At 32.7% G+C, this 17,360-nt stretch overlaps 1 protein-coding gene across 3 annotated transcripts in view; it reads left to right on the top strand.

The window, feature by feature from the left end:
• Window positions 1-209: 209 nt before the first annotated feature.
• Window positions 210-17,360, top strand: part of su(w[a]) (suppressor of white-apricot) — a 224,604-nt gene continuing 207,453 nt past the window's right edge. For 2 of the 3 annotated variants that reach the window (XM_090400460.1, XM_090400459.1), the window contains exon 1: window positions 210-415. In XM_090400460.1, coding sequence (XP_090256586.1) covers window positions 228-415 — 188 coding nt within the window. In that variant the 5' untranslated portion in view covers window positions 210-227. Of the gene's footprint in view, window positions 482-17,360 lie in introns of all 3 variants that reach the window. The other variant, XM_090400461.1, reaches the window with a different exon arrangement.

Raw genomic sequence — 17,360 nt, 5'->3', positions numbered from 1 at the left:
TAAGATATATCAATTATTACTGTTTATGTTTCTTATCAAACGATGAAATTACTAAATTTATAGCCTTATGTTAATTTATAGTTTAATTACGTAACCAGTTATTTTTGTAACGGACCGTTCTTTCTTGCCATAAGCTAATACTTGTGACGTTTCCTGACGTCATGGATTTCTCTGCTGGTAAGTCAGTTGGAGGATATAGAGGTATAACTTACTTGGCCCTGAATAAAATGGCGTCGATGCAGGAATTGTTTCAACTAGATATTCCAGAGAAACAAAATAGTGAGCAGCAAGAAGATGAACTGTTGGTGTTCGGCTACTCGTGTAAAATATTTCGTGATGATGAGAAGGCTGTATATATTGAGCAAGGGAATCATTTAATTCCCTGGATGGGCGACGAGAAACTGATGATTGACAGGTCCGTTCCAGTGAAACAATGCATCTCATCTCTTGTGGAATTGCGATTTTTCTCAATTTGAATAAGGTTTTTACCAATTATCATTACGATGCATTAATGTATTATTGGATGTATTTTATTGCTCCTCGCTTTTAATCTCTGTGTAGTTCTAGCACCTTCACAGGTTTCTGACTTTTGAGCGAAGAAATTGAATTGGATCTTCACGATACCTTGGACGGCACCTCGTGTACCAAGATGGCGTGCCTGCAGACTCCGGATCGAGCCTTGGGCAATGAAGCTGCTAATCTCAGAGAAATCACAATTGGAGGGGTTTTATATTAGTTATTAGAATTTTTTTCCCTAAATTTATTTATGCATAATTAACATAAATGCATTGTCCTTAGTAATTAACTGTATGGCTTTTTTTTTTTTTTTTAATATAAGGGTTTCTTTCTGATATAGGCTGTATACACATTCTCCTTATTTTTGTGTATCTAATAGATTTTTGCCTGTGCTGGTAACAACATTTTGTCCAGTATGATTATGATCGCTGCTGATTAGTTATCTATGTTTATTCCTTTGAAATGATTATTATTATTATTTTTTTTTTAATTTTGTTTTGCTCAATGAAGCATTGATTGGATCGATCTTTATTTTTATCCCCCCCACCACCACCATATTGCGCAGCTCATATCAGTTAGGAACCATTTGAAGTAATATATATTTCCAAAATTGTAGACCTTAATGATATAAAGAAAAATTACAAAATACAGTAATATGCAGTTGGGCTGCTGCCTTAAATTAACCACTATATTTCTTTCTTTAGATGTAAAGTAGAGTTAAGTATTCATTAATACGTTTAGTTTGTTTTTATTAGTTAAATAAATGGTAGGTTGGTTGCAAATAACATTAGTCATGCATTTATATTTTTGAGTACTTTTTACTCCATTTAATCAAAATGTGCACATATTCTTGAATGCATAATCATAAGGCTGCGTATTTATTTCAGTTATATAATATATCAGAACTAGAGCAACTGCAGTTGTAATAGGTCACAAAAAACGGCTCCACCAAATCACCCTCAACAGTGCCCGAAGATGTAAGATTTAGTTATATTTTAAAGTCTGTAGGAAGGTTAATTTGAAGGGCTTCACAAAATAAATAAATGGTGGAAATATCTTTTGTATCTTCACTTACTTGCTGTAAGTAAAGATAGCCTCATATCATGCAGTTACTGTATTATAAATAATTTTTTTAGAGATGTTCTGTTTCATTAAGAATTCACTTACACTGATATAACTGATTTGTATAATGGAAAAATTAAATATGTACATTTCTAAATTTGCATAATTTATAAATGCATTATTGTGGTCATTTTTTTATATATATAAAAAAAGGGGCTCAGTTATTTAGGATTATAAACGAAATAAAGCTCATAAATGGAGTTTCCCTCTATTTAGGAAAGTTATAGAGATATAAAGAATGAAGGAAACATTTGACATGGGATTTACATATACTTTTGTATTATTATTATTATTTTTTTTTTTTCACCAGTTGCATTAACATTAGGCAGTGACAAAACTGAAACGCTTTCGTATTAGGAAATATTTTTAATGTTCTGTGTAACAGAGAATAACATGATCATCAAAAGATAAATCATGCTAGAATCACTTCTATGATATCTATTAGTATCATTATGACATATATAATGATACTAATAGATGATTAGTATCATTATTATTTTATTCCAAGCTCTTAACTAGTTTGAAGGCAGCATAGGTTTTTTTTTCCCCTGAATATACCCAATATTGCCTTATTTTTGGTACTATTTTATGGGTTAATCATTCCTTAAAACTTCTGTGGGGTGCTTAAGGGTCAAAACTGTATAACTGAGAGGAGACCTCCACATAATCTTCAGAGGAATGCAGAGAACCGACCTGGGCTTCTGACCTAAAGTCCAATCCTCATCTTCTCGTGGTGCACGAGGATGGGCTGGCAATTTGGGATTTAGCTGACCAAGTTGTATTCTTATTGGTTTAAACCAAAATTTCAAATGATGGTACAACATGACAGAATTTCATGCCGGCTGGGGCATCACTCAGTTAAACAAGGCCTCTGTTGTTTTCACCCGGGAACCAGGGCAAACAGCGAAAAGTCAGCTACTGGAGCAAATCTGAAAACACACCCCAACTCAATATCACCAGAGCTAAAGATCAGTGCTATCAACATTAGAAGCCTGAATCACAAACAAATGGAACTAGCTGAGGAATTAGATAAGTACCAGATCGACATAAGAGGGGTGACTGACACAAAAAAGACAAAAAATGGTGAGATCCTTCTGAGCAATAAATACAAAATGTTATATTCAGGCAATGAATATAACAATTTGTATTTATTCATTCAAGGAAAAGAAGGAGTAGCCATAGTGTTCAACGCTAAATACGAGGCTAATCTTCTTGAATGGCAGGCAATTTCAAGTAGAGTGATGTGGGACATATTTGTGTCTATGGTCCCACAGAAGATTCTACTAAGGTAGAAGTGGAGGAATTTTTTGAGGCTTTAGAGAAAGCAACTGACACAATGAAAAAGGAAAAGTTGGTCCTTGTTGGGGATCTAAATAGCAGAGTAGGAAATGACTGTCAGACATACAAAAATATTTTGGGAAAATTTGGAGAAAAGAGCAAAGCTAATAATAATGGTAAATACCTGTTGATTTTCTGCTCAGGACATGGACTGGTTATTACTAACACAAGAGGAGAGAAGAGGTAAGGAATAAGAAAAGTCTCATTGACTATGTTATTGTTGATAGTGATGTTTTCTCCCTGTACAGGACATCAGAGTGTACAGAGGATTTGAAATTAGAAGTGATCACTATTTAGTCTTGATCAGGATAAAATTGAATTTCATATTGAAAAGAAGAACATGTAAGAAAGTTTTAAAGCAAATAAAAGTTGAGCAGCTCTCAGATGTGAACTGTAGACTAAAATACAGAAATATTATTCATGAAAAAATGAAGGAGTTTGAGAGCATTAATCAAACCTTGGAGATTCAGTGGCAAGTCTTGAAGAAAACACTGATTGATTCGGCCAGAGAGGCATGTTGCGAGATTGTGTGCAAGGATAAGAAAAACCAGAACTCCATGGTGGACACAGGAAGTTAAAGAGGCAGTGAAAGAAAAGAAGAAAGCATATCAAAAGCTCCTGGCAAATAAGTCAGCTTATGATCTTAGAGAATACAGAGACAAATATACGAAAGCTAAACACTGTATAAAACTGGCTACACAAAAGTCATGGAAGGACTTTGGCAAGAACATAGAAAATAAATATCAAGAAGGAGGCTGTTGAAGAAGCTCAGAAAGGGAGGAAAGAGTGCTGCAAAAGGAATTCGAGATGATGAAGGTGACACGAAAACAGGAGAAAAAGATATCCTTGAAGTATGGAGTAATTACTTTGAAAAACTGCTAAATGGAACAAGCAGTGATGACAGCACAGTTGTAATAAACAGTGACCAGGCATGCAATCAGGAATACATATCCATACTTGAAGTAGAAAAAGCCATCAAAAGCCTGATATGTGGAAAGGCAGCAGGAGTAGATGATATTCGACCAGAAATGCTCAAGTATGTTGGTATAAAAGTCTTACAGTGGCTGCACTGCATAGATCAGAAAGCCTGGACAGAGGGACGAATTCCAAATGATTGGAGTAAAGCTTTCATAGTACCCATATATAAAAAGAGAAATAAAACTTATGTGAGAATTACAGAGGTATTTCCTTATTGAGTGTTCCTGGTAAGATATATGCAAGTATACTTGAGAAACAGTTGAGAAGGATTGTGGAAGAGAAGCTTAGTGAAGAACAAGCTGGATTTAGGCCAAATAGAGACTGTCAGGATCAGATCTTCAATTTACGACAAATAGTCGAGAAAGCATGGGAATATAACAAAGATCTGTATTTAAGTTTTGTCGATTTGGAAAAGGCATATGACAAGTGCCAAGAGAGAAGCTATTCAATACGCTGCAGTTATATGGTGTCAATGGGGCATTATATCAAGCAATACTTAGTCTTTATTTGAGTTGTAAGTCAGCAGTTAGAATTGTAGGAAGTACAGGAAGATGGTTTAATATTAAATCAGGTGTCGTGTCAGACAAGGATGTATATTATCCCCTCTGTTATTCATTATCTATATGGATCACATTATGAAGGAAAGTGGTATTAAACCTAATATCAAAATTGGAGGTGTTAATGTCAGCTCTTTGCTTTATGCAGATGATGTTCCACTACAAGTCTGCAAGGTTCCCTGAGTAAATTGAATAACTGTTATAGGTATGGTATGAAGGTCAGCATTAAAAAGACAGACAATGAAAATAGGCAGAAACATTGAAAATATCAACTGCATTGTGAATGGAGAAGGTATAGAACAAGTAAAACATTTCAGTTACTTAGGCACGATTTTTAGTGAAAATGGTGAGTTAAATATGGAAATAGACAACAGAATCAACAAAGCTGGTATGGTAGGAAGTCAACTGAATAAATTTATATGGAATTAGAGAGAAATTAGCCAAAACACTAAATTAGCTGTATACAAGACTATGTTTTAACCAATTTTAACTTTTGGATCTGAGAGCTGGGTTAAAGTAAAACACTTGACCAAGGACTGGATACTGCAGATATGAGAGTCCTGAGAAAGATTAGGGTCATGAACAGATTTCATCAAGGGAATATCATATTAAAAACAAGGATATTAGGAAAGAACTTGATATTGTCAGCATCCAAGAATACATTAGCAGAGCTAATCTCAGGTGGTATGATCACTTAAGCAGAATGGGAGAGGAAAGATTAGCAAAACAAGTGTTTTCTGCGAGGTTGGCAGGAAAAAGACCCAGAGGAAGACCAAGATATAGGTCGATTGATACAATAAAAAGTGCCTTAGAAGACAGAAATATGAGACCTTATAATATTCTAGTCTTGACATTTAACAGAATGATTTGGAGGAAAATTGTAGATAGGAAGTTGGTAATGATGTAAATTTTTCATGTAGTACTATCATATCCTGTACACCCCTTGAGGGTATATATTAGGAATTTGATGATGGTAAAACCTCTGCTGGAAGGGTTCAAATTGTAGAAAATTAGGATTTTTCCTTCTGGTGTTAATTTTTAAAAAATGGCGTAGCTTTATTTTCTTTCGTATAAAGCAGTTGGTACTTATTTGGAAAAGGAATATCATATTTACATGGCAATAATATAAAGTATTTTATGTAATTTTCTGTTGAATAGTTTATTTTGTAAATATAATATCCCTATATAGAATTTTATTCCCTCCCTTTTATAGTTTCTTTTGGATAATAGTTGCCAACTTTTAAAAATAAAACCTAATATAATCTTCTTTGAGGGAACTCATTCATCATACTTAATTATAGGATTATAAGATTAAATTTTAAATTAAAAAAAAATTGTTGTTTTGGTTGTAGTTTGAATCATCCGGTTTCCTTCTTTCTCCCTGTTAAATCTCATTAAGTAGTAGGGTGAATTTTCATGTCAATTTTGTACCAGAGATGTGAAATTTTTTGCTAACAAAGCAAGTATATCTTTCCTGTCTTATATATTTATTATTTCATTTCATCTCTACATATTTTGTGTGGACCTTGAATAGTCTCAATGCAGAGATAGCTTTTAAAAACTAATTTTCTTTGTAGTCTTAGTGTATATGCAGTGTAAGTCTACATGTACACAGAAATATTGCTTTGTGAATTTGAAGCTAAGTTTTTTTTTCTTCTTTCAAATGGTATATAAGTATTTTTTTTTTTTTTTAATTTCAATCTAATTTACTTGTCATATTTGCTTTATTACTTTAGCCACATTCACTTTAAAATACACTTTATCAGTCATTTTCTTGTGTAGACCTTTTGACAATGGAAAAAACTTGTATAAATTGCAAGGACATTTGACCACCAAATTTTTCCAGTGATTTTTTTAAGTACCTAAAAATGTTTTTCTTTCACTTGTTTGAGATAGTCTCCCAGTGTCCTAAATTAAAATTAGTTAAATGAAGCCATTATTCTTTTATTTATATTTGATTGTTAACAAGAAAAAGCTTTATTTATAGAACATTTTAGCTGCTTTATGAGAATATAGTTTTTGTTTTGAGTAATTTCACTGATTTCAGGTGAGCTATTTAATATAGATAGAAAATACAGATGGTAATTGCCCATCCAGTTGAAAGGACATACTTTATTAATTTGTATTAAAGGGAGCACAAAGTTGTGGTTAACAGGCCCCTAGATTATTATTATTAGTTATTTGCTCTGTGTATTAGTCAAGCTCTTATATAAGTAAAAACGTTATTTTATAAATTAATTTGAAAGTGTTTAACATTTTTTAATATATTTTTATGTATACAACATATTAAATAATGAATAGAGATTATGTATAGTTAAATGTTTCATCTTGCATATGTAGGAAGCATAAATGTTTTTATTCTAGTTGCTTTATTTTTTTTTAATATTTACATATGCATATTGTAGTATTTTAAGCACCTTAAATATAAAAATAGACAAGGTTAGTGTGTACATGTTGAGCAGCATGGTTATTGTATGATAAGTTCTATGCGTTTTAACATAAAGCCTGAAGTTATTTCACTCTCATATTGCACAAGAATGTAGCGCACAATATAAATTAAAAATACAGTAGCAAAATTTTATTATTTGCTATTCCTGTCTCTTTCACATGCTAATTATTGTATTAATTCATAAATGAATTATACATAATTAATATATTCCTGTCGTTACTGCCAGATTCTGTTTGAAATGAATTGTGGCTCAGGTCAGTTAGGGCTAGTAGGTCGGAACAGTGATTTATGAAGAATGAGCAATTCAGATAAGAACTGATTAGAAATTTTTGATTTCATATCTTTTCACTTATTTAACTTTTCTTTTCTAGTTGGATATCAACATTCTTAAGTGCATTTTGCAAAATTCTTAGATGTCCTGTCTGTTTCTCATTCTTCTTGGACTGACTTGATAAATTTTATTCAAATTTGATATATGGATTACACAATTTTTCAAGATAAATCAGGCAATTTGCAGGATCAAAATATATCAGTTATATATTCTAATAACTGATTGACTGGATAGAATTAATAAAATTTGGGATTTAGAATATACACAATTAGTGCCTTTATGGATCTGTTTAATCATTTGTCTCAGTGGAATTTAAAATTTGATAATTAGAATCTCTATTTGAAATGTTGGTTTTATAAATTTTGGATTTAGTCATACTGTTTGCAGTGTGCTATGCTAAAACTGGGTTATGTTATCTGCTCTATAACTTACAACACACATTAGGTTTTTACAAAAGCTCATTTTTTACATTAGAGTTTTACACTACTGCTCAAGAGATTTCTTCAAGTAATATAAATTATTGCATATATCATGATAGTTCTCATAGAAAAACAATGAAATATTGTCACTTAAAAATTGAACTCTGAATTATTTCAAACTGTATTGGAAATAAATGATAAGATTCTGTTAATCTATTGATTTTGATGAAAGTTTTTATCACCTCCTACCTACAATAGTTTTTTTTTTTTTTTTTTTGTAGCCTATAGTACAATAGGACTGTGGATTAGACTCTTTTGCTAATTTTATTACTTTTTCATGATTTTTGTTTTTTACATAATCTGGAAGCCCTGCTTTTAGAGACCAAACATGAAAAATTTTCAAACCACTTCAGGCCTCCAATAAGCTGGGAAGTGGTCTCACATTTGGGTGATGAAATTCATCATGAAGTTAGATAGCTAGGTTTTCGCTCTTAGGCCAAGGTGAGTACGGGGAGGAATACAATCAATACCATGAGTTTTACCTGTTTTGTTTTGAGGACTGCATCAACTCTAAAAGCCTGGATGGCTCTGTTCATATTTTACTAGAAGGATACTACTTTTGGATGACCAGTATGGTGTGTAGGTCTTTCTGAATCCTCTGTGTTTGTCTTTTGCTATTTGCGATGAGAAGTTTAGTGAATTTTTCATAGTTATCAACTGTAGGTGGAATTATGTTGTTTCAATGAACTCGGTGAATTTTGGTCACTTGGGTTTCCTGAGATTCCATCAGTTATTTGGACATCGTTAATTCTGGGAATTATAAGTCGTATTGTAATTAGTTAGTTTCTATGCTGGATGTTGGGAAAAGGAGGTAGTACTTGATCACTTGAGGTGATAGATGCTCCTTCTGTATCAATGGTGGTAAAACAGAAATCAGGAGTTACCTCTGATCCTCATCTTCCAGATTTGAAAGTTCTAGGTTGTTTGCTGCGAGAGAGAGAAAGGTGGCAGTTGTATTGCAGGCCTGGTTTGTTGTTATTATAATATTCTCATAATATAATGTGTGACTTAAAATCCCTGAGGATGTGCAAGACATGGCCAGTTGAGTAAAGGAGGCTTATATATATATTACAGATGAATGCCAGTGGAAAAGTCACTTTTTTTTTTGGGTGTTCCAGGGGATCAGAGATGCTTTCTAAATTTGCTTTTGCACAGATTGCTGATGTAGCCAGGAATGGCAATAGCAAATTCCTCAACATACAGTTGGAGGATAGTCAGGCAATTCCTATTGTTTTTGTTCAATTTTTAAGTGATTAAAAGTAATTTGGCGACTGTAGTAAACTACAGGAACATTGTTGTTCCTAAAAACTACATACAGAGTACTCACAAACTTATTAGCTACAAACTCCCATTACTATTATGCGAAATTGATAAATACAGATCATTTGACACCACATTTTGTGATGGGAACCAAAAAGAGTTTTAAGCTTTTTTGATAAGCAGGCCAAGAAGTTACTCCCTTTATTTGTATATATTATGAAATAATATATACAAATTGAATTAAACCAAGAACCAGTAAGAGAAAAAATTAAAAAATATAAACATAAATGGATGGAATACGTTCAAAGAATGAAAACAGAAAGATTAGCAAAACAAGCCTTAAAGTACAAGCCATTAGGAAAAAGAAAACCAGGACGTCCTCTTAAACGATTCAACGATGACTTCTAAGGCTGGAACAGGCCATGCTAGGCCTAAATCCTTGATACGTATGATGATGATGATTTGTATATATTTATATATATATACTTTTTTATTTTATAAATCATATAGTTGCTTTTCTATGTTTAGTAATAAGAGAGAAGGATAGGTTGCGGTATTGCAAGGTACATACAATAAAATCTCACTCAACAATGGCTGAACCACTAGGTTGCTATGAATGTTTGAAGATACAGGAAATTGAAAACTAAACTGAGAATGGATAATGATTGGCATCTCATCTGTGGAATTATAGATGATTATAGATTATAGTGAATGGAAGTATAGCAGGTATCTGCTTAATGGGTTATTACTTATTATGACAACAGCATCACTTATGATGTTTCTTTTGAAGTGTATTAAAACAAAGCTGTGGTCAAAACAAAGCTTTGCTTGCCTGTGATTTTCTGAGGCACATTTTTTAATGCTCTACCTCAGAAATTAGTGCAGTTTCATGCTGCCTGTTAGTGACAAACAGACATTGTGGAATAAAGCACTGAACTTGCTGTATTTTGAGCCACTTTTTTGTGTATCATGGTCAAGTGCAAAAGACATTATCATGGTTAATAAGGACTTGCAAAGCATGCCTAAGAAATGAAAACAGCTTATCATAAGTGGGTTGAGACAGAATCTAAAGCTTCATTCATAGCCAATGCTAAAACCTGAAATACTTGCAGAATCATCATCGACAGGGCTAAATCTGACTTTGAAAAGTGAAATGTAGGAAAATAGCTACTTGTTCTTTTTACCTTTTGATATGGTAATAGCAACCTAGTCACTTTCATTGCTTTTAAAATAGTTTTATCCTTTTTTTTCTCTCTGACAAAAAGCCTTGGTTCTTCTCCCCTTGCATTTTTAATAATGCTGAAGTTAATAGTCTGTACCAATCAAGTCTCTCTTCACAGACTGACTCAGCCTTTTCTGACATAATCATATCACTTCTGGTGCATCCTCAGTTTCCAAAAAAATTGGCATCCTTTTTCATTTGTCCTTACTTTTCAATACATGAAGTATTCAGACAAATATTTATGCAGGAGTAGCTATGGTATTTAACACTAAATACGAGGATAATCTTAAGTGGCACACAATATCAAGTAGAGTGACATTGAGAAAATTGAAACAAGGTATTAGACACTGAGACTTATTTATACCTATGGATCGCTAAGGAAGAATCAGAGGAATTTTGTCATTAGAGAAAGCATCTGACACAAAGTTAAAAAAAAAAAAAAAAAGTTGCATGAAAATAAATGCTTCACATCTATATTTCACCAAATTTGGAGAAAAGAGTGAACCAAAAAAATAATGGTAATTTTCTGTTGGTTTCTGTTCAGGACATGTATAGTAATTACTAATAACGTGTTCCAGTATAAACGTGCACAAATTCATGTGACATGAAGATATCGCTATTAGCAATAAAATCAGTGAAACTTTTCTTATATCTTCTGTCTACTAGGGTATACACAAAGGTATACAAGCTAATTGAAATAGGATTTGATTCCCACGTAGTTTTAAGCTGGATAAAATTAATATCATATTGAAAATAAAAGTAAGAAAGTTATATAAAAAAAATCGGAGCTGAGCAGCTTTCAGAGATGAACTGTAGACTAAAGTATGTAAATGTTATTCAAGAAAAAAATTAAAAAGTTTGATGATGAGAATCAAACCCTGGAGAGTCATTGGCATACTCTGAAGAAAAGATTAATTGATTCAGCAAAGAAAGCATGTGGTGCAGTTGTCTGCAAAGATAGAAAATCAGAACCCCAGCATTAACTCATAATGTTAGAGTTCTTCAAGAAATCGTCCTTTTTTTTTAAAAAAAAGGAAATTGATAGAACAAAAAAGCATATCTAAGATTCCTAGCAAGTAAAAATCAGCCTGTGCCCTAAGAGAATACAGAGAATAAGAAAGTGAAGCAATGTGTAACAGCAGCAGAATGTAAGGAATGGAAGACTTTAGTAAGAATATAGAAGATAAATATTGTTCATATGACAAAATGTTCTGAAGGCTATTGAAAAGACTTAAGAATGGAGGTAAATAATCGGGGTTTTACTGTGATGCATCAAGCATCACAGTAAAACCCCGAAGTTACGCGGTAAGTGGGACCAACAAAAAGCGCGTAAGTCAAATTCGTGTAACTTTGGGTATAATTTTGCATGTAATTTATATGTACAAACATACAATTGGGATCAAAGGTTTACAAAACCTCATATTTTTTAAGAAATATAATCATAATTGTAGTTTTTCATACATAAAAAAAAGAAAGTTATTTCGATGTCAATGGTTTCATAAAATCTAATAGATTCGTCTGATAGCATAATGTCTTTTTCTTGTCACGCAAAATTTCTTCATAGCAAGCTAATGATTTTTTTATTCCTTGCCTTATGGCTACAATTCGTTCCTCGTTAGAATCTATGTCCTCCAAAATCTGTAAACCTTTCTTTTATGATTGTTCTTACTGTGGATTCCTGTAGATCGAACCTCTTTGCTAGCTCACAAGTTTTCATTCCGCCTTCAAAATCCTTAATAATGTTGAGTTTTGTTTCCAAAGTCAAAGTTTTTCTTTTCTTGCTAGCAGTAGAGGAATCGGACTTGCTTCTTTTGGATGACATTATTATTTTTTATGTGATAAAATTTTTATCAAAAGCATAACGTTAAACAATCGCAAGGTTTGTAGACTATAAAAATCATGTATGAATGGAGACCGCGTGAAACACGTCAGTGCTTGTTCACAGCATGTGTGGCACTGGCGAATGCGGCCGGCACCTGAAAGATATGACTAGTGGTGAGGCGTGAAGCGGGATGGGAATACGTACATATAAGAAACCGTGTAACTCTGGATTCGTGTAAGTTGGGGTATGACTGTACTGTAAAAGGAATTGGAGACTGCAAAAAAGTACACCAAGTTGTTTGGTGGCTGCAGAAGCTGTAGTTGAAATGTGGTTGTGCCAGGAAAGATTCGAGGTGCAGGTCAATCTAAGAAGAGAAATCTGTTCGTGTTTTTCTCAGTATTACTGAAGATAAGGGGAAGGGATTCAAGCTTGCGTTGAAGTTTTCAAGGTTGTCCTTGCCCCACTGGGATATAGTTAGGAGATCTGAGTTCAGGTCACTGGTTGTGGTAGATCTTGAGAATTCTAATACTTGAGTAATACAAGGTTTGTCGAATGAAAAGGAGGAATGTAGTGTACTCTCATCAGCAAAGCTATGGATAGGATATGAAGTCTGAGAGCAGGTAATTTATATACAAGAGGAAGGAGAGTGAGTGAAAGAACAGAACACCTGTTGTGCTATCATAATATCTTGTACACTCTTCAGAGTACATATCAGAAATTTGAAGACAACATTACATTCCATTTATTACTCTACAAATCCCTAAACCTTTGAATTTTGCTCTCATATTTGGGATGATGCACCTAATATCTCTAAAAGTGCTTGATGCTGTTCCAAAGAGAGTGGTTCAGTGGATTGACAACTTTTCTCTTTCTGTCTCTCTCTCAAAATCTCTTTGGCCACTGTCTCATGTAGTCTCAGATAGTTTCCATTTTGTCTCTTACAGATATTTTCATAGGTGTTTAGCAGAACGTGCATCATTTCTGCTAAACTTACAGTAGCATGAGCAACAGCTTCCCACCACCATTTAGCAGTTGAACTGCTGACTCACTGAACCTTCTACTCCCAGTCATTTTTATTCATCTACCTCAGTTCTGTAGAACAACCTTCTCCATGAGATATTCCCTGACAATTGTAACCTGCAGTCTTCAAGAGCAACATTAGATTACTTGCTCTCCCACACATTGCATTCATGTGCTTATGGCCTTTCGTGCAGAAAACTCCATTAGTTTTTCAGCGATAGAGGCATATTTTACTGTTTAATGAAAAGAAACTGCTGAAGTGGTCTGCAGACAGACTGAAAAATATATATAATTTGTCAGCAAAAATGATTTGTGAGAAGAGAATAAACATTCTTTGGTCACATCAGGCATTGCGCCCAATAGAGAGAGAGAGAGAGGCAGGAATTGCATTTATAGAACACAAGTAGATATCCAATTTTAGGATTTCAGAACATTTGAACAGTTATTATTCTTAAAAATGAGCTTTTAATGATTTAGTACAATTGTTTTGAATCAATGAACTCCTCACCTAGTTTGACATTTCCACGAAAAAGGAAAAGTGATGTTTGTGAAATTATCAAAAAAAAAAAAAAAAATTAGTGAGCCTAAAAACTTTATATGGATTTGAATACAATTTTTTTTTTTTTTTATCATTTAACAAGCTGAAAGAGATTAATGTGCTGTTATTGCACATTGAATTAACATATCATAGTCATCTGTAAAAAATATTACTGTTCTTGTACATCACCACCAACAATATCGGAATAGAGGTAAGTGCTCTGCTTTTTCCATCTAAAAATAAACAGAGTGATTTTGATCCCCAAGCAACTACAAAAATGACTGAAGGACTTTGTTCATTAAAAGATTTTATAGGGAATAGTTCTCACCAAAGGTGCCCGCACTATTCGAGTTAATAAATTGCGATTTCATGCCAAAAGAAGCTTTTTTTTTTTTTTTTTTTTTAATATTTATATTCAAGTTTTGTTTATTAAATATAATGGTTGGTAGTGTTATTTTGTGTTTTGAGCAGATTTTCAAAAAAAAAAAAAAAACGTAAGTTTTTTCTTAAATTGTGAACAATTTAAATGAAAGTATAATTTACAGTTGTCTATTGTAACATTTTTGGATAAAGAAAGTCACAAAAGCATTTTTGCAAATTTTTTATTACAACACCATTTGTTTATTGTATCATTTATAATAGCAAACATTTAGATAAATTTGTGGGGGAGAAGGGCTCTACTGCTTGCCAGTTGCAAAATTTGGATATCACTTTTTTTCTTTTTTTCAGTCTGTTCATCACAGTAAATGGACATCTACTGTATTTGTAAGAAAAAACACATTTCATAGTGAGCATGTATGTGCTAGAGAATGGCAGGAATTAGTTGAAATGAGATAATTAGTTAGTCTGATTACTCTGAAGTTCATTCAGGATTTTTAAAGTTACTTTTGGGAAAAGTAACTACCAAATTATATTATTATTATCCCAAGACCTCATGGAGTCAAAGACTCATCTGGGAGGTCCTTTTATCACACACAGCTCATCATACCTTGAACACATTCAAACTCCTTGTGGACACACTCTCAGGCTAGGAATTCCAATCATTCACAACTTTGCATGAAAAAACCTGCCTCTCACTCCCCTGCTCTCACCCTCTTTATACAGTTTCCAGGGATGACCTCTGGTTCTCCCCTGATCTCCCACTATTTTCTGTAGAACCTCTCCAGCATTGATCATATAACAACCCTTAATAACTAATAGGTCTCTATCATATCTCCCCTCTTCCTCCTGTCCACAGACTCTGCAAGTTGCATCTTCTCAATCTTTCCTCATACTCGACATTCCAGAGGTCAGAAACTACCTTAGTCAATTGCCTTTGGACCCTTTCCAACATCTCTTCATCCTTCTGAAAACCAGGTGACCAAATCTGGGCAATAGTCCATGTGTGGCCTAATCAAAGCCTTATACAATGGAACAAGAATCTCCCTACTTCTACATGTCAATGTCCTCCGCATCATTCCCAGAAGCCTTTGGGTTGTCTTCACAATTTTGGCTATGTGTCCCCTAAATTTCAGATCTGTATCCACTATCACGCCAATTATTTTACTTTGAAATTCATTGAGGTTTTGCTTTTAAATGGTCTCCCTTTGATTCAAAATTGAAATAGCATTTCAAATACCAGATTTTATCAGAATCAAGTCAAGTGTTTGCATGTACAGATCAATGTTTGAAAATCTGCTTTTGCTTGAAGTAAGATAAGGTAAAGGATTGACAACAGTTGAAGATGACTCATTCATTCTTTTTTATTTATTTAATTTTGTCTATTTATATCTTGCATCGCTTTGATAATTTACAGAGGTTTATTTCATAATGCCAATACTTTCAAAGCATCCTCTAATCTGGTTATATCAAAATTTTTTTTCTAAGGTCAATGAAATATGTAAATATTGGTTTATTATATTCTGCCGATTTTCTACTTTTTTTTTTTGTTTTACAACAAATATGGCATTAGTATGTAACTTCCCTTATGGAATCATTATTCATCATTATAATTCAGTTGTGATTCTAATTCTTGATCATTTTTATGCATATATTTAAGGTAGCACAGTAAATTTATTCCTCGGTAATTTTTTGCATTCAGAGTTTACTTTTTTTATTTATATATTGGTGTTGTAATCTCCATCTTCCATTTGTCAGGGATTCTGTCTTTTCTTAAAGATAACTTTTTTTTTTTTATGTTTTCATTCATTTATTTTTAAATTCATATTTTAGTATTTTATTATAAATAAAATCATTTCCATTTGATATCCTTTTTTTAGTTTTGAAATGACCAATTCTATTAAATTATTTCAATTTCTTCTGTATTTTTTGGCTTTAATATTTGTAACATTTTTCTTTGTCTTCATATAATTTGGTTGTGTCTCTTTCAGTAACTTGTATATATATTTATCTACATTTTGTTTCTTTGTGCTCGCACTCTGCAAATCTTCATCTGAGATTTGCTCTACTTACACATACCTGATTGCTAGCAATGTCAAGTTCCTGCCTAGTATCTTCATTTTTAATATAATTCTGCCATGGATGCTATTTCTTCCGTCTTCAATTTTTTAGATTTTCATCTCTTTTAGATCCATAAATTAAAACTGGTTTGATGACTGCCATGTATACAGTTACTTTAATGTTTTGAATAATTTCTCTCTTACTCAATATAAATTTATTCATTTGACTTCCCACCATTTCTAGCTTTGTTAATTCTATGTTTTGGTATTATTTAATTTGCTATCTTCACTAAAAATTGTGCCTAAATATTTACTGAAATGTTTTACTTTCTCTACAGGTTTCCAATTTCAGAATGCAACTAATGTTTAATGTTCCTGCCTTTTTCGTAGTCTTTGCCTTTTTATTGTTGTTATCCTACTACAATTTTGCGGCAGTTATCCAGTTTAGTTAAATAAGCCTGAAGACTTGCATTGGATTTATTTAATAGTATACCATCATCATCTACATAAAGATAAGAGCTGAGATTAACATCTCCAGTTTTCATATCAGGCCTAGTACTACATTCCTTTGTAATTTAATCCACATGCATAACAAATAACAGTGGAAATAACGTACACCCTTGTCTTACACGTGATTTAACATCAAACCATCTTCCTTTACCTTTTTCATTTAGAACTGAAGGAGGTATAGGGAGATGATTTACAACTCAAATATTGACTCTCTCTCTCTCTCTCTCTATATATATATATATCAGTGGCGTCGCGTGCCCATTTCGGTTGGGTGTGCTGTCATGTGGGTTATGCAACCCGCACTACAAATTTCACGTTAGTTTGGCTGTATGCATGGGCGTGCATCTACAGAAAATTTTCTGGGGGGAGGAGCTTGGAGACAAATAATTACATCGATAAATTTTTAGAATTATTGATTTAAGTAAATAATTACATCGATAAACATCTTTTAGCTTTTTTTTGATGTAATTTATTATTTGTCGATGTAAACTATAAATACATTATTTTCATTTTGCATCGATTTTAATGATCTTTAATTCTTGGGGGGGGGAAAGGTATTTATAATTAATAGTTTTTAGCACAATTTCATATATTAAAAAAATTGACTGGCATATTTTATTAAAAATCAACTAATTAATTAATCCTAAATTAAATTGTTTCAGTTTAAAAGCAAAAACATCATAAAATTAACAAGTAAAATAATATTAAATTGCATACACTTACCTTTTAAAAATGTATTTTTTTTTGTTTAAATTTGTTTCACTATAAATTTACAGTTCA

This window comes from Typopeltis vanoorti, chromosome 11 (assembly GCF_054136105.1).
Source record: "Typopeltis vanoorti isolate ZY-2024b chromosome 11, IOZ_Tvanoo_1.0, whole genome shotgun sequence".
NCBI lineage: Eukaryota > Metazoa > Arthropoda > Arachnida > Uropygi > Thelyphonidae > Typopeltis > Typopeltis vanoorti.
Note: the sequence above shows the minus strand (reverse complement) of the source record. Positions and strands in the feature narration are given on the sequence as shown.